The sequence below is a fragment of the Rhinolophus ferrumequinum genome (genome assembly GCF_004115265.2).
Source record: "Rhinolophus ferrumequinum isolate MPI-CBG mRhiFer1 chromosome 15 unlocalized genomic scaffold, mRhiFer1_v1.p scaffold_54_arrow_ctg1_1, whole genome shotgun sequence".
Lineage (NCBI taxonomy): Eukaryota > Metazoa > Chordata > Mammalia > Chiroptera > Rhinolophidae > Rhinolophus > Rhinolophus ferrumequinum.
In genome coordinates, this window is record NW_022680357.1 from 17785078 (window position 1) to 17806343 (window position 21266).

At 50.2% G+C, this 21266-nt stretch overlaps 1 protein-coding gene across 3 annotated transcripts in view; it reads left to right on the top strand.

Moving 5' to 3' along the window:
* Positions 1–21266, top strand: part of PRKCB (protein kinase C beta) — a 233916-nt gene that overhangs the window by 137924 nt on the left and 74726 nt on the right. For all 3 annotated transcript variants that reach the window (XM_033101075.1, XM_033101074.1, XM_033101076.1), the window contains 2 exons: positions 16727–16883; positions 17926–18060. In XM_033101075.1, the coding sequence (XP_032956966.1) occupies positions 16727–16883; positions 17926–18060 (292 nt within the window). The remainder of the gene's footprint in view (positions 1–16726; positions 16884–17925; positions 18061–21266) is intronic.

A 21266-nucleotide genomic window follows, 5' to 3' on the forward strand; every position in this document is an offset into this window, starting at 1 on the left:
AGCACGTGAAGGCACGGGGCGTTTCTGGTGTGTGGACTGGAGTGTATCTGTGAAGGCCCATCGAGGCCTTGCCGCCTGCATTCCAGGCATTTTGCACGTTACTGAGTGGTTGGTGAGCCATCGGGGTCGTCTGATGTGTGATCTAGACACCGCTGGTGACAGTGAAAAAGGAGCTCAGTTGGATGGTGGCTGAGCTGACGCACGTTTGAATTAAGGAAGCGACAACAGCAGTGGACCAACGCGGATACCCTGATGTGGGTAACCGGAGAGAGGATGGAGGCATCGGGGATCGGGGGAGATTTGTGGCTCCGCAGACGTGGGGTCGTGGGTGTGATGAGGTATCGGGGTTATAAGTTCACACGTAGGGAACGGTGATGGTTATGGTTCTGTATGGGCTGAGCCCGAGAAGCTTTTGGGGTGCCCGGGGGACTCATGTCCTGTAGGTGGATGCAGCTAGGACCGTAGGTTCAGGGGTTAGTAACATAACCGTGGGAGCCCTAGCCGTGGGGCGTGTCTGGTGTGGGAGGGTGGGGGTTGGACGAGGAGCATGGTTGGGACCCGGGGAATTGGAGCCACTTGAGGGGTCAGCAGAGGAAGAGGAGCCAGTGAAGGAGAAGAAAACATGGCGCTCCTAGCGGAAGAAGGGGAACCAGAAGAGTTGAGCGCCTCAGGAGCAGAGGGAAGAGAGAGTTCCAGAAAGTGGATATGGCCGCCCGCTAGGTGCTGCCACCTGGTGGTGATGGAGGGAACAGGCCAAGGCTTGAGACCAGCACTGATTTGATCCTTTACCTTGGGCGTCTGGACTGAGCTTGTCCAATGGCACAGTGGGGGGAAGAGCCGGGATGTGGGGCATTAAGGAGGGGACGTGGAAAGAGAAGTGTAGACCACTCGTAGGAGAATATGGGTTGTGAAGGCAAGGGGCCAGGAGAGAACGTCATGCACGAGAGACACTGGAGCAGACTGACAGTGTGAGTGGAGAAAGCATGGTGGGGGGGGCAGGCAAGATGCATGGACGAAGGGACAGGCCATGCACAGAAGGGGACAGAGGCCTGGTCGTCGCAGAATTAGGTGTTCAAATCCCAGCTCTGCCGCATACTGGCTATGGGACTCCGGGCAAGTGAGTCAGGCCCTGAGGGTCTCAGGTTGGTCACTGCCTGGTGGAGAGAGCACGCATGTCACAGGGTCATGACAGGATGAAGGGAGACGGTGTGTCGGGGCCTTCACAGGGCCCAGCGAGGTCTGCGTGAGTGAACTCTTACCAAGCTGCTTCCTGGGTGCCATTTGCAACAGGCCAGTGACACACACGCACACACTAACCCTTGGTCCAAGGTGGGTCCCTCCTGTTCTGAACAGAGGCACCTGTCACACTTGAAATGATTCTTCATGTAGTGGGGTGCCCCCAGGTTCCCCTTTCAGGACCCTGTCACTTCTGCTCCCAGCTGTGGGGAGTGTTCTGCTGGCCACTCACAGCCTGGTCCTTCTCCAGGAATTGCCCTGAAGACAGCTGCGTTGTCCAAAGTTATGTCCCCTTCCAGGGGCAGCCCGCACCCCCCTCAGTGGGAGATGTGTCTGAAGGGCCACCTACCCACACGGTTCTGGAAGAGACCATGTAACTCCTCACTCCATCCTGCTTCCCCAGGGTGAGCCCCCTGCACCCACGTCTCCACATCAGAGTCTGTTTTCAGGAACCCCAACTTAAGGCACCTTGTGTAATGTATCTTTTTCCATGAACAGGTAGCTTTTTGAGGGCACCGGCTGTGCCTTTCTCATTTATTGTCGTATCACCAGGTCTAGGCACATAATAGGTGCTCATTAATTGTGTGTTGACACACACACAGAACCTTGACACATACAGTTTCCCAGCGCTGTGAATTGCAGAACAGCTTATCTAGACGTGCTTTTCTGTGGGTGTGCGAGCCTGCCGAGGCCCACCGAGTCCGAGCCACTGTGTGTTCTCTGAGTGATTTCCGGGTCACCATCGGCACCCAGCGCACACGATTTGTAATACGGTCACACAAGAACATTTGTGCTGCATTCGACATCATTTTAGTGCAGAGGGCTTGTTCCTTGGGGCCTTTAATTTTCTAGCTTTCATTATTGGGAGAGTAAAATGTATCCCTTGCATTCCAAAATTGATTTTTATTTCCCGAAAGAAGCCCATAAAAATAAATAACTTCCCGGGAGGGAAAAAAAGAAAAGAATTCTCTACGCTGGGCAATTTGTTAAAGAAGGAAAGGAAGCCTGGAGGAACAAAGCAATCTAAACATTTAGATTGTATCTCTTTCTTTCTTTCATTTATTAAACTTGAGGCTTACTGGACTTTGAAAACACCCTCGCTGCAGAGAAAGCTGGCTTGGGACAGCTTCGTAGGACAGGTGACAGGAGCATCCCCTGGAGCAGGGCCCCACCACCTGCCCCCTGTGTTGCTGTTGGTGAGGAGTTAATCTCGTTAGCAATTGTATCGGTAAGCTTTGCTGTGTAACAAATTACTCTCACTGTAGTGCGCTTAAAACAACAAACTTGCTTTCAGTCTTGCGGGGCTGCCGGGAAGCTCTTCCAACCTGGGCTGGCTTCCCCGGGGCCAAATGGGCAGGGATGACCTCACGCTCATGTCTGGTCGCTAGCTCAGTGTAAGCTGAGGGACAGGGGTGGCTTGGCCACGTGTTTCCCGCCATCCGGCAGGCTAACCCTAGGTTGCCCACGTGGTTGTGGGCATCGGAGTCTCCAGAGCCGTAAGCAAGAGCAATTCAATCCAGCCGCGATTCACAAGCACCTCTGAAGACTTTGTATCGCAGTGGCTAACATCCCAGTGGCTAAAGCAAGTCACAAGGCCACGTGTCACATTCAGAGACCAGAGAAACACACTTCCATTCGTTTATTGGCATATCACTTTTTCAAGCATAAAGAGGAGGACCTGGACAGGAGACATACCAAGTAGTCTCATTTTATAGCTAATAAGCTACGATTCAGAGAGGTTGAGCAACTGGCCTGAGGTCACACAGCAAGCTAAGAAGCATTGTATAACCAGCCCATTGTAGGGGGCTCCCTCTGCCACCTTCTCTCTTTCCTCCCTCCATTCCCTCTGCCATGCTGGCGCCCAGGAGGGCAGCTTCCTGTGGCATGGTCACCGTGGTTGGCCCCTCACTCGGCCCTGGAGCAGTGCTCTTCTCTTGTGCATTGGTACCCACGCCGAGGGACAATTGTCGTGAAGATTTCAGCGAGTCCGAAGTTATATACGGAGTTTTGACTGCTCGGGGGTCGGCACCCACATCCCAGTGTTGTAAGAGTCAACGGCCATTCGTGGTCCATCCCCCTGGCAGGATACGAGGCAGCTTAAAAAGAAGAGTTAGTTCCAAACTGACCTGGAGAAACAGACAGGATGTCTTGCCAGCTAGGAAAGCACTGTGTGTGTGTGTGTGTGGGGGGGGGGTTGATTGCATTTTTGTGGAACACCTCCCCCAGTCCCTTTGTTTCCCGGAGACTGTCTCAGCAGGGAGAAAAGTGGGGCAGGTAAATGCCAGGTTGCAGGTATTCAATACCCCCTGCCTCCTCGGCCTCCTTGGTCCCTCCTCCAGGACCCCAGGGGTGGGACCCAGCGGTGACAAGGTGAAGGTCAGGTCCATGGGGACCTTCAGGTCTGCTCCTGGCTCTGGCCGTGCCCAGTCCGACGGGCAGCCCGACTCACTGAAGAGTTTGCTCATCAGCCCTGCCGTGGAGGTGTGATTAGTGTTCTTCCAGGTGAAGAGGCCCTGCTCATCCAAGATCGCCTCCCACTGCTCACCTGTTTGCGTCCCAGCGGCCTTAAAGACTTTTACCATTTTTTGAATGTCTCAGTCCAGAGACAGTCAGTATTTTCCTCCCATATTGTCTTTTTTTGCCCCTTACTGAAAGATGGACTGACTTTACCTGAAAGGGAAACCCACCTTCTGAGATGGAAGGGTGCTATTCGGGGGGAGGAACACGTTGATCTCTCTCTCTCTCCCTGAAGGAGCCCCGGACGTCTGAACGTGGCTTTGCTCGTTACAGGAGAGGAAGGGCTCTGTGTGTAAGACGCCTGCTGCCCCAGTGCAGGGCCGTAGTTCGGGATGAAAGGAGAGGGAAAGTGTGACTCCCGTGGGTTTCGGAGGCAGTGTCATGTCATGGTTAAGGGTGCCGCCTTTGGAGCTGGGGAACCTGAGCTCCAACCCGTCCTCCTGTTACCAGCGAAGTGACCTTGGACAAGTCATTCACGCACCTCTGCTCTCCGCTTGCGCGCGGGTGAAATGGGGGGAGCCGTACTCGTCACACGATAAGGCTTCTGTGCGGGTTACGGGAGATGCTGCATGAGCAGCACTTGGGCTCCGAATGAGAGCTCCCTGGCCCCAGCTTCATTATTTCATCTTCATTCTGATCATAGTTTGGAATAAATCACTTTCGGCTTCCTAAAAAAGAGCAGAAAGAACACGGGCTTTTCAGTAGGCAGTGGTGAGTCACTGAGGATTTTTGGAGAGTAGGAGTGACATGAGAAGATCTGAGCTTGCGGAAGATTAATTTGTCTGCAGCTCCCAGGCTGACCTGGAAGAAAGAGAGGGTGACAGTGGCGGGTCCATCACGGGGCTGACGCTGTGCAACGTGGCAGCCACCGGCCACACGTCGCTATTGAAACTTAAACTAGTGACAGTTAAATAAGGTGGATAACCGTGCGTGGCACACAGCGGCCCCTTCCAAGTCCTCGGTAGCCACATGTGGCTTGTGGCTTCTGGACCACAAGCATTTCCATCACCCCTGGAAGTCGTATTGGACAGCGCTGGGGGAGTTACAACCCCGATTGCTGGGCTCCAGATCCCGGGCTGGGGCCTGAGAATCTGCATCTCCGACAGGTTCCCAGGGGCCAATGCTGCTGCTCTGGCCCCTTCCCCCAGCAGGAAACCCCTCTCCGCGCCTGGGGTGAGGGGTGCGGAGGCATTGAGCCTGTTAGAAATCGTGTGCGTCTCATGTGTGCGCCCCAGCGCAGCCCACTGGGGACCGGGACTCAGTCCGTCTGCAGGAGCGGCGGGCTGGGAATCTCGGGGAGCCTGTTGCATGAGGACCTAGGCCTAGGGACTTTGGCTTTTCTGGCGGAAGAAGGAGGACAGGGGGCTAATTCCGTCCGGAGAACAGAGGGACAAATCAGGTCGTGAAGGGCGGGTGTCTGCTGCTTCCTGTGGAGCTGTGCTTGTCAAAGGTCTGATGGAGAGGGAGGAAGAGGAAGCAGGAAACAGGGGCTTTCTGAACTGAAAAGCTGAGGTTTTGCTGCCTTTGTCCCTCAGTCATCCCCTGCCGCCTCCACCCCAAGGCACCAGTGACTCCCCTGTAGCTGCACCATCTGGGGGCAAAGGCCTCGGGGTGGAAGTGACAGTATTTAGAGACAGGCAAGGAAGGAGAAGTCATCCCGTAAAACCTCCCATGTCACCCCGCCACAGGTGTGCCTCCAATTAGTGGTCAGAGCTGCAGAAAGAGACGTCGTCCGAGGGTTTGTGCTCAGTGATCCGCGGACGGCATCCGCGGGTGGACGGGGTCCCCGGGACGTTGGTCTGCGTCTGAGCTGCATGAGGCGTGTCAGACAGAGGCTTGGGCTGGAGCTGTGATGGGACCGGAAGCAACAAAACGCCCCCATCCCAGCTGTGCGTCCTGTCCCTAGATGGTCAGGGACAGGCATGAGTGCCGCTAGGATGTTTTCCAGAACACGCTGGCCGTGTCCTGTACCAGTGGCAAAGCGCTGGGACCCTCCTACGATGGCTGTCCCTTTTGTCCCAGCTGCTGCCCTGGGACCCTCTCTGGATCTCTCCACAGCCCAGCAACTGAGCAAACGACAGCACGTCAGGGGTCTCTAAGGTGGTGTTGGGGACGGCATCAGTGCAGGCTAGCTGGGACCTGGGTGAGGCCGCTGGGGGGTATTTTGAGTACAAGGAGTACAGTGGAGAAGTTGGGGGAACAGGGAGTAACCAGGAGGTGCCACCAGGGCCTCATCGACATACGAATCGTTCGGAAAAATTGTAATAAAAAAAGTGGGAAGGACGACAGTTACTTCAGGCTGGTAAAGACTCATCGATTTAATCATCCATCCATCATCCCTCTATCCACCCGTCCGTTTAGGATAAACGGGTCCAGAAGGCACACTGTCCCTCTTCTCGTGCGTTCGTGCCACTGTGGACGTGTGACAGGACGTACGGGGGAGTCGGCCTCTGTCGGGACCGCTCCTAACAGATGTTTTCTTCCTTCGTTGCCCCTGAATGACTGTAGAAGAAGCAGAGAACTTATCTTCAAATGACAGCCCTTCCCTCTGACTGCCTGGGGGACACAGTGTGAGAATGTGGCTGCCAGGGTTTTCAGCACCCGTTGCATTCCGTGAACCAGTGATGGGGTCCAAACAGGGAGCCCATTGAAGAAATGAGAAAATATGGCCTGTTTACTGTAGAGAAGGGAGGTAAGCTGCCTTCCTCAGAGCGGGGAAGGCTTGGATCCCAAGCCTCTGGATATTAAACCCATCACTTACAGAGCAGATTGTGGGGCGTCTGGCCCTCGCTGTTCTGGCTGCGCGGAGCTGCCGACGGACAGCTTTGATTGAATGTCCAAATTAAGCTGCCAAGTAGCGACTCTGCAGCTCCAGGGGCCCTGCGTTAGTATTTATGTCACATCTTTAGAAATGATCTCATTGGAAAGCAGCGCCCAAGGCCACGTTGGCAGCCACTGTAGCTGAGGGTTTGATGCCACCCGCCTGGCGCTTCCGCCGCATTTACTCAGCACAAGGTGTGTGGAGGGGTGGGGGGGTGGACAGGGGTCGCAGGCCCCCTGTCCATCATGGCTTCTGTCCTGAGGATTTGGGTGACGCAGCTGTGGCCTCATCTGGCATTCTAGTTTTCTCTCAGCTTGAGGCAGGAGGTTGTCCCCAAGCCAGAAGAAAGCTAGCTTGTTAGACACCTGACTCACAAACCATGGGTCCTAGGTGTAGGAGAGACCCCCGGGGCCAGCCCGAGGGGAGCAAGTTTATTCCTGTTTTCCTAAGTTGGTCTGAAGAGCACCGCCCCTGTCTGCACCAGGCCCTGCATGCTCTGCCCTGCAGCCTCACGGGGACCCGGTGGGGACTTTGCCCACGTCAGGGGAGTGCCAGGTGCTAAGAGACAAGGGTGGTTGAGCCTTCAGAGGAGGCACTAACCCACATCCCCCCCGGGTCTGTGGCCTGCCGGAGTGGAGGTTACATAGAGTCACGGTAAGTGTTTGAAGGCCCCTGAAGTGACAGAGAAACCTGCAGAGAATACATGACACTAAGCTGGATTACTGGGTTATAGGACGCCCAGCTTTCCAGGTTTCTGGCTCAAGGAGGACCCAGGTACAGAGCACGAAAGCTGCATGGGGTTGGCAGGGACGTACAGACTCAGAACTCAGGGAGATCAGGTGACTGGATCTTGGGGACACCCAGGTTGTACCCCGTTCCACTTTGTTTAGAACAATGTACCCGAGACTGGCCTCCCACCAGCCAGTGGATCCTTTCAAATTTAGAGTAACATTTTTTCCTAATTAGAAAGTAATTCATGCTCAACGGGGACCACATGTGTAACTTCTCCTCCTTCCATGTTTCCACTGAATGACTAAGAGGTTAAAATGGGAAAAATTTCCTGGGGTGGCAAACCAGAAAGAGAGTGTCAGTCACCTGCCAGAACCATTGAGGAATTTCTCTACGATACAGTTCAGGCAACGCTGGCTAATTTTGTCTCCTCTTTTCCGTTGTCTAAGCCTCTTAATATTTTTATGTACTTGCATTGGTTGGTACTTCCAGAATGATGTTAAATGACAGTGGTGGGTGACGGGGGACATTCTTAATTTGATTGTGGCCTTCATGGAACTAGACATGCCTCTAGTTTCACCAGCAAGCGTGGTGGTGGCCTTTGCTCCACTTATTATACCAAGAAAAGCATCCATCTAATCCTATTTTTCTAAGAGATAAAAGAAAGAATGGTTATTGAATTTCATCACTTGCTTTTCTTTGTCGTCTTTTGAGAGAATGATATGGCTTTTCTCCTTTGACCTAATTTTATAGTGAATAATAGGAATAGATGTTCTAAAACTTGGAAGGGTTTTGTTTAGGGAGAATGTGATGAGACTTACGGGTACCAAGTGCAGACTATCTGGTACACAGTTGTCTTTCCGGTTCTGAGGCTTAGTAAAGGGCGTGCAGGTAGAAGTGAAGGTCATGGCAGCGGACCTTTGGAAAATGTGGACGTTAAAAAACAATCTTCTCAATAATCCATGGTTCAAAGAGAAAGTCTCAAGGAAAATTAGAAAATATTTTGGAAAAAAAAATATTTTGAACCAATGAAAGAAAATGGAAGTATAGCATACCAAAATTTGTGGAACCCAGATAAAGTGCTTGGAATGAAATGGATATTGTGGAATTCTACTAAACCTCTAAGGAAGAAATAACACTGACTCTTCTAGAAAACAGAAGCGGAGGGAACATGTCTTAACTTATTTTTTGAGGCGCCCCTTCCCCCAATACCAAAACCAGACTAAAACGATGGAAGAAAACTCCAGATAAATGTCCCTTATGAACACTGATACAGAAATCTTCAACAAAATATTAGCAAATCAAATCCAGGCATATGTAGAAAGAATAAGACACCGCCACCAAGTGAGTTTTATTCTGGGAATGCAAAGCTGGTTCAATAATGAAATACCAGTTAGTGTCATCCACCCACCGTATTCATAACTGAAAGAAAGAAAAACCACAGGAACATATCAATTGATGCAGAAAAGTCACTTGACAAACTTTAATGTCTGTTTGTGATCAGCGTTCTCAGCACACTGGCAATAAAAGGGAACCTCCTCAACCTGACATCTACAAAAAAAACCCACACAAAACAAAACAAAAACAAAACCCCAAAATCTACAACATGCTTCCCCCTAAACAATGGAGTAAAACCAGAATGTCCACCCTTACCACTCTGTTTAGCATCACACTAGAAGATCTAGCCGGTGCAATAAGACAATAAAAAGAAATAAATGATTGGAAATACAGATTGGATAGGAAAAAAATAAGACACTCCCCATACATCGGAAACATGACTATCTATGTAGGAAATTCACAAGAATCTATAAAAAAAAACAACAAAACAAAACAAAATAAAAAACCTCTAAGAACTAATAAGTTCTAAGAACTTATGTAGTAAGCTTTATATTAGTTCTAGAACTAACAAGTTTCAATAGGTTGCAGGATATAAAGTCAACACAGAAAAATCAATTTTATTTCTATATATTAACAGTGAATAATTAGAAACCAAAAAAAATTTTTTTTAAACATTTACACTACAAAAAAATAAAAATATTTAAATAGAAATCTAATAAAATATGTCTAGGAGTTGTATGCTAAAAATTACAAAACACTGAAAGAAATCGAAGAACACCTAAGGAAGGGAAAGATATACCATCTTTGTGGATTGGAAGACTCAGGATAATAAAGATGCCAGTTCTCACCAATTGATCTATAGACTTAGTGAAATTCCAATCAAAACTCAGCAGGACTTTTTGACGATAATGGACAAAGTGAATTTAAAATTCATATGGAAAGGCAAAGAGACTAGAAGGGCAGAACAATTTTTAAGGTGAAGTATAAAGTTGGAGGTGTCGCAGTATTATTCCATCTGAAGTCTTACTTATATAAAGCTTCAATAATCAAGCAGTGTGGTTTAGGCAAAGGGATGGACATAGAAATACATGAAACAGAATAGAGTCCAGATACAGGCCTGCACAAACATGGCCCATTCATTTTTTTTAATAAGGTGTGAAAACAATACAATGAAAAAGGGAGAGTCAACAAATGATACTCGAATGGTTGGATGTCCACAAGGAAAGTGAGCCTCTGTGGTCACTTCAGACCTTGTATAAGAATTAACTCGAAATGGATCACAGCTCTAAGTGTAAACTGCACAGGTATACAATTTTAAGAAACATAGGAGACCATTTTTATGACCTGGAATCAGACAGAGAATTCTTAGACATGACACTGAAAACACGACTCATCAAAGAAAAGAATGATAAATTGGGCCTCATTAAAATTTTAAAAACTTTGGCTCTGCAGAAGCCGCTGTTACAAGGGAGAAGCCAAGCTACACACTGGAAGGAAGTATTTGCAAATCACATGCCTGACAAAGGACTTGTGCCCAGGGTAAAGGACTCTCAGACTCATTATTAAGAAAACAGAGAAACCCCCCCAAAAAAAGCAGGGGCTGAAGACTTGAACAGACACATCACCAAAGGCGGTATAAGAATGGCCAACACATTCACGAAAAATATTCGATATCATTAGAAATTAGGGAACTGCAAATTAAAGCCACAGTGAGATACCACTCCACACCCACTGGACTGGCTAAAATAATGATAATAACTATGGTTAATAGTGTGCTGGGGAGGATACAGAGCGATCGGATCTGTCAGTCATTGATGGTGGAAATGCAAAATGGTACAGCCACGCCGGAAAACTCGCGTGGTTTCTTATAAAGTTAACCGTACGCTTACCATTAACCGTAGGGCTTACCAATCCCACAATGAGGAATTTACCCTAGAGAAGTGAAATTGTACAGCAGCTCAATTCAGAATCACGCAAACTGAAGGTCTCTCAAGGGCCCTTCACCAGCTGGACAGACAAATGTTTCCCCGTCCAGTGCAAGAAGGACGGAGCTATTTATGAGCTCTCGAAGGTACCGTGCTGAGTGAGAGAAGCCAGTCTGCAGAGGTTTCCTACTGCACGAGTCCAACTACTGACAGTTCTTGGACAGACAAAACCATCGGGATGGGCAGTAGGTCAGTGGCTGCCGGGGGCTGCGGGTGGGTGGGGTTTGTGACCAGAGAGAGGCAGCGTAAGGGGCTTCTCTGGAGTGACAGAGCTGTCCCCTATCCCCGGAGGGTGGTGCTGACAGGACTCCACGCGTGTGTTAAAATTCACGGGACTATACACCAAAAGGAGAAGTCCGTTTTACTGGATGCTAATTTAAAAAAATTAACTAAGTGCCACAGGCAGAAAATAAACAGATAAAAGGGAGAGAAAAGAAGGAGGGAAGGAGGGGGAGAGAGAGAGAGAGAGAGAGAGAGAGAGAGAGATGGAGGGCAGGAAGATAAGGCCATAGACAGATCGAAAAGGAGCTGGATACGAGGACTCATAAGTAAGAAGGATATTATGTTATGATACTAGGAAGTCATTTAAAACAATAAAGCGACATGCATAGAAACAGTAGAGGAATGCTTACTGCAGAAAATGTAGCCAGCGATACGGAAACGAGCTTGAGAGGTGCTCCCAGATGCAGGGGAGAGGGCCAGAGAGATGACTACAGTCATGACGAAGCTGATTGGTAGAGAGGTGAGAGCACATTTATCCCAGGTACAGGGGCATCAGAGGAAAGACCAGAGCAAACGGAAAGCACTTACGTGCAAGGTAGAGTCCAAGACCAAGAATGAACTGGATAAACAAGCTAGAAAAAAAGGTAAAATCTAAGACTTAAAAGTCGTCGTGAACCTCAAATCACGCAGGGTCACCGTCCCTAAGGCAACAGCTACTGGAAACGAAAGACGTTTATGGAAACACAGGAACAGGAGGGTTTGAAAACACACTTGGTTGGTCTTTCCCAGATAAGACGGGGAAAAAGTGTGGCTGCAGATAAATAGGACTATAGTCTTTGGGAAACAGGATGGGGTCCCTGACGGATGGGGTGGTGGATTCCTGGAGGCCATAGATGCACAGCTGAATTTCAAACAATTCATGAATACGCAGGTAGTCTGAGAGTGCGTTCTCTTTGGAATAAATTCAGCATGTGACACATACAGGTAAGGTCCCTTTTGCCCACAGCCCCCAAACCAGGTTCCTTTACCGGTTCCTCAGAGGGACCCCGTACTTTAAATCACTTCGGGGTATATCCTCCCAGACTCTTTTCTACATATTTGCGTTCATATATGACCTTGTAGAAAATTTATTTCTTTGTCGCTTTCTCTTGACGATTTGGAGGACCGCGTGTTTAAAAACGTTTTATTTGGACATAATTCCAAAATGACAGGAAAGTTGCAAGAACCTCTGTGCTTGTATCCCTCACCTGATGGACTGATTGTTCATATGTGGCCCCATTTGGTTGATTGTTCTCCCTAGTAACTCTTTTTATATGTGTGTCTGTATTTCCTGAGCTCTCTGAGTTGGAATCATGGTCGTCATTCACCCCTTGTCTTTCCCAAGGACGAGGACCTTCTCTGACGGATACATAGGACAGTTATCCCGGGTCAGGACACGTAGCATTGCCCCAGGGCTGGTACCTCGCCCAGATCCAGGCGGCGTTACCAACTGGACCAGGATGTCCTCAGACCTTTTTCTTAAACGAGGAGGCGTGAGATTGGAGTCACCTGTCTCCATCGTGGTCTTTGTTTCCGACATGTTCGTGCATGTCGCTGGCCCAGTGTTACTAACCCGGTATTTGACATACGAATGTCTCTAGATTATATGAACGCCCCTGCCCCTGGTGGTGGGCACTGCGGGTATATCCTGCCTCTTCTCATCGTAACCATCCTCAAACATCACTGGGTGTCAGTGGGTGTCGCTTTGAATAACGGTTTGGGGACACACATGGCAGTGAGGACGAGATTGAAGGCTCATCGTGTGCCTTTGAAAGGGTTCGTGAAGAGAAGCTCCGGGTCCCCACCATGTGAGAGAAAGATATTAAAGCAGCACAGTTATTCCAACTTGTCCAATAGGTCGTTGAATTTTGTGTGTGGGGTGGAGTGGGGGAGAGACCGGGGAAGTTCTTGGTGAAGAACAATTCTTAGGAAAACAGTTCACGTTACAGCTGCCTTTCCATGGACACAGCACTGTCTTAGGTCACCTTTCACCTGCATGCAGAGGCCTCCCTGGCTCTGAGGACCCTTAGATGGAAACAGACACACCTGCCCCCACCCAGCTTCGTGTCCCGGGAAAGCCACACTCTCTGGGTCAGGACAGTGTTCTCCTGTCCATTTAGCAAACTGCCACCGGCAGGAGGTTGTTTCTGCTTTGTGTGATGCATTTGGTACCATCTGGCCGGCCAGGTTTCCACCAAGATGGTAAAGAAACATTTATCTGGAAAAATCAAAGTTGGTGTCACCAAGCCTGGTCGAGAGAGACCTGCTTCCTCTCTACATTTGTGGCTCCCTTGCTGCTGGGAACCACAGCTCTACCCCGAAACCCTTCAGGAGGGGACAGGCCTTTGGATCTGAAACTGCAGCGCTGGCAGTGGCTCAGGGTACGTGGTTTTAGGGGCCGCAGCCCCTGGAGGTGTGAATGGCCACAGTCCCAGAACCAATTCCATCCACTCCATTCCTTTCCACAGAAACTTCTGGCCCCTTCGGTAGAGGATAGACCCCAGAGGTCAGAAGTAGAAAAAAGGGTCAGGGGGGCGGGGAGATGGAGTCATGTCCCAGGTATAACTGTTTGGCTCAGGGGAAGTGGACACCCAAGGAGAGTCATCTGAAACCATTCGTTGGGAGAATGGCTCAAGAACGCAACACGCGCTTGTGGTGCGAAGCATATTCTGGAAGAGCTATGAAGTCGTAAACTTACAATAGACGGATGTTCTCTTGGGGGTTGTCCTGTGGTGTCCCTTCATAAGACAGGGAAGGGGTGTGGCCTCAGCAGGGAGAAGAAGGATGAGCTGTTTCCACTTGCCTACGTGCTGCCAACCAAGCAGACAAGTTCCTGGCACGTCAGGGCTTCTCAGATTGTGTTTTTATGCGGCTTACTACGTGACAGATGTGACATTCCAAGATCCCAGCCTAGAAATCGGCACCTGCTGGTTTCCTTAGACGATTCAAGAAATGAGATTTCCCGATGGGGAAAGTGCAAGGGCATCTTAAGAAAGTGTAGCACGTAGACAAGCTGTACTTAAGGGGTGCTCTGCAGACCAGCGGCACGAGCCCCAGCTGGTGTTGTGTTACTCACAAATGAACAGACTTACTGGATTAGCATCTTCCTGTGGGTCCCAGGAAGCTGTGTCTGAGCCGTCCGGCTGACGGTTCTGCAGGCTGGGGTCTGACACGCTCTCTTCCGGAAGGATTCAAATGAAAGAGGTCGGATGCATTATTCGCAAGAAGAGAATCCACAGGTAGTTCTGTTTGATGTTAGTCCGTTCGGAAAAGGTTAAGTCGTCATTATAAACGTGCACAAATGTATTAATAAAAGGCACTGAATAGGGATAATAATAATAATAATAATAGTGAAAAGAACAATACTGAAACTGACTGTTCCCTAAGTGCCAAACGTGTATATTCTTTATCCGATCGGACTCTGATAACAGCCCAGTGAGGTATGTAGTTTCTGTTTTATCAGTCAGAAAACTGAGGTTCAGAAATGCGGATTAATGGCAGCCAGGACGCAGAACCCGGCATCTTGTAGCCCTGAACCCACAACACTGTGTGTCATTAGAAACCAACTATACTTTGAATCAATTTGGTCTCCTATATTCCTTGGGGGCGGGATCAACATCTTATGGTGTCCCCTGTACCCCCATAGCAGGGACCTACTTGCTGAACTCAAAGGCAAAGAGGAAACCTTGTAGCCCTGGTGTAGGGATGAGGTCCAAGTTGCAAGCTGCCACAGCACGTGCCTTCAGCTGGGGATAAATACAGGGAGTGCCAGCACACTGGAGTGTAGACAGATGTCAACGCAGAACCAGTAACAGCTTGCATCCTGCGCTCCCCTGTCACTCATCTGACAGCCCCCCGCCCGTTTCTCATCTCATTCGTGGAGTCCCACCCCTTTCATTGCTCCAGGATCTTAGGCAAATCAGGTTGTGGGGTTTGTTCGTTTTTCTTGCAGCGATGGTCCGCTGTTTGGGTGTAGGACACGACAGGGAGGATATCTGAATTGAACTTCCAGGGCTTTGCCGTAGAAATAAAATGGAAAGAAAGCGGGGCATTGGGGGTTAGGATGTTTTCAAGGGAGTGGTTCTAAAGCACCGTAAAAATCTAAGCGGGTGAATGGAATACAGGCCCGAGGGGCGGGGACACAGAGGACGTGTTTTGGGCTTGAGAGACCTGGTGGAAGCCCTGTGGCAGTGCAGTAGTAGAGTTAATGCAGAACAGGGGAAGAACAGGAAGTGGCTTACGATCGGGGTCCGTGAAACTCAGAACGAGAAAGCGGTGTCATATCTGGGAGGGACACTCCCAGGAGAAGGTGACTGATGGGATGGAAGCAAAGGTTGCTGGACATCAGGCGGTGCTTCGTCCCCTACGATGCAGAGTTCTGTTTGTTGTGTTGCACTTAGGGAACAGTTAGAACCAATGTTGTATAATGGCGGTGATTACGGGTGTCTGTCTTATTCCTAACTCGAGTGGGATCCCATTTGTCATTAACTGTGGTGCTGTCATATCAGACCTCCTGTATCCTGTGAATGAAATTAGCTCTTTCTAGCTAATTGCAATGATCCCGTGGTTTTTCTCCTTTGACCTATAAATACGATGGCTATTTTAATAACAGGTTTTCTAAGGTCGAACCATCTTTGCATTCCTGCTAGGAGTCATAATATAGTAGCCATCTAACAGATAGTTTGACTCAATCGGCTCATGTATTACTTCGGATTTTTCTATCGTGCGTCAGATGTTGGCACTATTCTTAAGACAGGAACAGATCCCATTTTCTCGTCTCTTTCCCCGGGCTACTTACGTTACTGGTTGTGGAATGGACTCCTCAGTCACTTCCTTCTGCTTCTCCAGGCTGATGCTTTATCCTGCCTCATCCTTAAAAGGGCCAGTTGCACCTGCACTGCTGACCCTCTGCTTCCTTTCCTTCTCTACGCTGGTCTTATAGACTCCTTTGTGCTAGGTGTTCTTGGCTGAGGGCAGAGCCAATATTTTTCCAGACTCCTCTCTCTGGGCTGTCTGGGTGCTGCATGGGTGATGGGTGCCCCTCGGTGTACAAGGCAGCTTTTTCTCTTGTAGCTTTTTCTTACTGAATTGAGGAAAAATTCATATCCCATAACATTAACGATTCTAAAGTGTACGGTTCAATGGCATTTAGTATATTTTCCGTGCTGTGCAAACCCCATCTCTCCCTCGTTCCGAGAAGTTTGCATCACCTGGAAAGGAAGCCACGTACTCGTTTAGTGGTCACTTCCCATTTCCTCCTCCCCTGGCCGCTGGCAACTGCTAGTCTGCTCCTGTTATGGAGTTACCTGTTCTGGAGGTTTCCTGTAAGTGGAATCACACAGCATGTGACCTTTTGTGTCAGGGTATACGGCTGTTCATAGCCGCACTGTTCCCAACAGCCAACAAGTGGAAACGACCCACATGTTGACCGGCTGATGACTGGTACACAACATCGGGTGTATCCATGCCATGGAATATTACTCAGCCCTAAGTGAAGCATTGGCACGCTATGACGGGGACGAACCTTGAAAACATGATGCGAAATGAAAGACGCCAGTCTACTCTATAGCCTTGGTGGAAAACAAGCTGAGAGAATGTACTCTTGGCGGCAGCGTTGGGGAGAGCAGTACGAAAGTCAGAGCTCAAATTTAAACCAATATCTTAATTTATCCCCCTTTGGGTGCTGCTTCACGATTGGTGTTAAGGAATTAAAATTCCCGTGAAGTAACCGTGATGCCGGGGACTCTTCCACAGGTTCCACAGCCATTGCCGGTTGGTGCTTAAACATTTGCGGGGGAGGGGGGGCTTTGAATGCTGCAGCTGCCTTTTCTTTTTCCAGTAAGAGATGCTAAAAACCTTGTACCCATGGACCCCAACGGCCTGTCCGATCCCTATGTGAAACTGAAACTCATCCCTGACCCTAAAAGTGAGAGCAAGCAGAAGACCAAAACCATCAAGTGCTCCCTCAACCCGGAGTGGAATGAGACATTCAAATTGTGAGTTAAAATTACGGCAGCCCAGCGTGGGGGTGGGGGCGGGGGGCTGAGCTCTGGAAGTTCCTCTCCCAGCTTCTGTCTCCTTTCCTCCCTCCCTCCCTTTCTCCTTCCTTCTTTTCCTCCCCGTCCATCTGCATTTTTGCATTGCAAGCCAAGTAAACACTGGAGCCTACTTTTTTTTTTTTTTTTTAATAGCGTTGAGAATGTCTGTGGTGTGGGGAGTGGGTGGGATAGAGAACAGTGTGATGTGAAGGCTCATTGTGGGAGAAGCCTCTGGGTTCAGCAAACCTGCAGGGGGTGGAGAGAGCCCGTCCGGGGCTGAGCTTAGGGAAAACGCGGGACCCACAGCCTGCTGGGCGCTCCCTGCCAGCTTCCATGGAGGGTCTTCCCGGGCCGGTGCTCCAAGAACCTGGGATCACTTTTTGATGCACCTGGGCCAATAAATGTTAGCGACATTGGCCAATATTTATTGAGCATATACTATGTATAACAGGGACTGTAGTGTGTGATCCGGCTTCGATGGTCGTTTTACCAATGGGGCTGAGAGAACGTATCCGAAGTCCCACAGCACATACAGGGTGCAGCCTCAGACGGTCTGACCCCAGAGGCCACGGGCCAGAAGCAGGATTCCTTGGGGGCAGCCCCATCCCGTTTTTCCTCTCTCAGGGCAAATTGGGGGCCCCTCTCAGCCTCAGCACTGACAGGCCCTCAGCCTCACCCTAACCCACGTGTGTGCAGACACCCCCCGTTAGGTAACTGACGCCCCGACTGTGTCTGTAGGTTTTCTCACCACGGGCCCTCGTGAGGCAGAAGACAGCAGACGTGGTCAGACCTGGCCTGAGCCTCCTACCTAAGCCCCAGGCTGTCAAACAGGAAAAGCTCCTCGTCCCCGGGGAGCTCGCCTGCCATGGAAACAGAATACGTTTCTTGCAGCAGCTTGTAATCTTTAGAAAGTCCTCCCTTCCGGCTTTGTCCTCTTGTACCTTTCACCTGCCTGCAAGAGCACAGTGACCGCCCGGCGTCTGTCTTTTTTCTCGCGCAGCCAGCTGAAAGAGTCGGACAAAGACAGACGACTGTCCGTGGAGATTTGGGACTGGGACCTGACCAGCCGCAACGACTTCATGGGGTCCTTGTCGTTTGGGATTTCCGAACTGCAGAAAGCCGGCGTCGATGGCTGGTAAGGAGGCTTTGCTTTGAAAGCTGCCATCAGCTTGGTCCGTCCAACGTGGGACCAAGGACCTCTTCCTTTGTCTCCTGCAACGGAAACACTAATGCAGAGTCACGAAGTGATAGCTGGGAGATGGGACCTGCCCCACAGATAGGCTTTATGTGGTCCTCCTATGGGGAAAAAAAAATTAGTTGCCAGTATTTAAAAAAATCAGGACATTTCCCATAAAAATCTAGACTTCTGGCTTGAAAACCTAGAATAATTAATGTTCTCTTTAGACAGGATTTTCTGTTTGCCATAGTCCTCACCCCTCCCTATTGTCTTATATCTGCTCCTTTGACATAATTATGTGACGTGACTGCCCCCCTGCCGCCCTGGGCACTAACTGGCTCTCAGAATTTACCCTCGAGACGCATGCAGCCCACTGTTAAAGAGATCTCGACTCCTTAAGACGCCCCTTCCCTGGGACTGTGAGCAGCCTGGGCACACAAGTGTGGGGGCTTGCTCTCAGGCCAGCTGCAGCGTCTCCATTGTTCTGGAGCTCTGGCTTTGCCCCCTTCCTTTGGCGAAAGTCCTTGCCCAGTGTACCCAACAAAGGGTGGCAGCCATGTGTTTCCGTTGCAGTGAGGGAGTCAGACTCTATGACAGCCTGGCGCTGTAGCTTTGGGACAGTGGGGATGGGTGGCCACTCTGGTCTCTTTCAGACAGATGCTCGTTGCAAACCATCTCACTCAGGGCTTTTTCAGTGACAAGTGAAAAGATGGTCAAAATCAAACCGGTTTAGCAAGAAAGAAGAGGTTACCCCGAGCACACCTCCTTTGCATTGGTCACCTGCAAACTCCTGTCGTTCTTCCATATTTATCACAGGCTTTGATTCAAGTATATATTGAGGTTCTACCCCGTTCTTGTCACTAGAGATACGTCAGGTATAAGACATATGCCCTCATGCAGCCTGGCTTCTAGAGGGGACTTTGGAGAGGAACCTACACAGATACATGAATCAGTGACATGATCAGAGGTGGAAACTGAGAAAATACCAACACAGTCAAGTAAAAGAATAATAAAGTGTCCTTAAAGCACAATTCAGAAATGTTCTAAAAAAGCACCCTAATTCTCCTGCAATAGGTAATGAGCATTTGCCCAAGTTTTCCTTACCTCACGAATGAGGGGACCAGGAAGCTAAGTGGCTGGTTCCAAAGGTCTGAGAAACGGCTATTCCATGTCAGACGAAGGGATGCTGAGCTCCCTTTGAGAAGACAGCGATAAAACTGGCTGCCAAACAGAGCAACGAAATCGCAGCCTTGGAGGCTCTTATCTCAGACTGGAAGAACAGAATCTCACCTCCGTTTTCTGAAAGCTGCCGTCAGTATTTGCAGAGTCGGGAAACCATCTGGGAGCTACTGGATTGTGATAATAAGTAATAGGACCGGGAGGAAGGAGATTGCTAATTAGAAAATGCTCTAGCATGACATTAAAAGGTCACACATCATCTTACTGCCTTTTCCCCACGTTGTGGGTAAATTTTCTGAACATATGGATGATTTCACTTTGACGCGCCCACCCTCCCCGCTCCCAGACTGCGTGTTCCTTCCTCCGTAAATCAGGCAGGACGAGGTCAGAGGGGACGACGGCATGACACCCAGGGGCCCTGAGTGCGATGCAGAGCACCCAGTACTAATTACCGTGGCGACACTGCCCGGCTCTTAGCAGATGCCTGCGCCGGGCTGACCCTTTCCAGGTGTCGTGAGTCACACATTCATACCAGGCTCATCAGAGGTGTGGAAAACACAGAGCTTCTGTGTTTCCTCTAATGGACCAAGGCTTTCTTACGCACTTTTGGGACCCATGGTGGCCGAGGAGCAGGGGACTGTCCCTGCACCTGGTGCCTTCCCCGCAGCAGAGTGGCCGACCCTGCCTGGCCCCTGGACCAGTGCCCACTTTGGCAGGACGGGTCCCACCCAGCTTTGGGGCACCCTTCTGGCTTCACCTGCAGCCCCAGGTCCTGGCCTCTTGCCTCTGGCTGTGAGGTCCTTTGACACAGTACCTTCTTTGTCCCACCCCCACCCGTGCCGCTGCCAGACCCCACCCAACCCAGCACTTCTGGGACCACTCCTTTCTGAGTCTCAGTCTCCGTCTGTCCCCCGCCTGTAGCTGCTGCTGTGATGCGTGGGTCTCCACCTAGGGATCCAACTGGGCGTGGGCACAACCCGGTCCTTTCCTCTCTCCTTCCCGTGTTTCTCCAGGCCCCAAAGGCCAGGGCTCTGTCCAAGGTGCCCTGTGCTTCTTCCTGGGCTGGCGCCTGCCTTGTCCCCTCCCCTAAAGCAGACAGCAGAGTGCCGGGAGGACAACATGGCTCAGTGACAAGGGACAGCTCGTCAGGGGTACGTCCCAAATACTGCCGTGTTGACCCTTCCAGCATCCTTGAATTCTCCCGACAGTTCTGGGTGGAGCGCTGTCCCTGGGATTGGAGTAGTGAAGCGATGTGTGAGGGCCACACAGCTCCTACGTGACAGGACTGCAGGGTCAGGTCCAGCCTCCTCTTACCTGGGTCACCCCACGGGTAGCTCCTGGCCTTGGTTCTGCTAACTGGGTGGATACTGTGTGACCTCCGCTGAATCACGCATCTCTCTGTGCTGGGGCCTTCTCAGCGGATCTGGTTCCATTCACCAGGGATAATCACAGCACCCGAACCCCCCCAACCTCCCCCCATCCACCTCAGAGGATGGTTGTGAAGTTGATGAAATGATAGTTGGGAGGGAACCTTTGCAAAATAAAAGCCCTCTTTGGATTTTGCAGGTAAAAGTCCTCTCCAGATTTAGGTTCCCATACATCTCTGGTGTTGTCTGAACTCTGAATGCACCAAGTTCTAGAGATTCGGGTTCTTGTCCCAGGAATTCTTTTAACACCTTGTGACCCAAGGTGAGGCACGTCCCCTGTCTGAGACTCAGTTTCCCCCTCTGGAAGGGGAGGAGCTCTCCCAGCGTGGCCTTGGCGGCTGCAGCAGCTGTGAAAGCTCAGGCCCCTCACCTGCCTCTTTGCCACCAGCTCTGAGTTGGCTGTCAAACCATCTTCTTTGTTTCTCATTTCATTTCTGCTCTCGCCTTTCTTTCCCCTTGTTTTCCAGATGTTCATCTGTTTCATTGTTTTGTTTTGTTTTTCTTCAAAGAGTCAGCTCTGGGATTTGCGTATCAATTCTGTTTCTGTTTTCTCCTTTC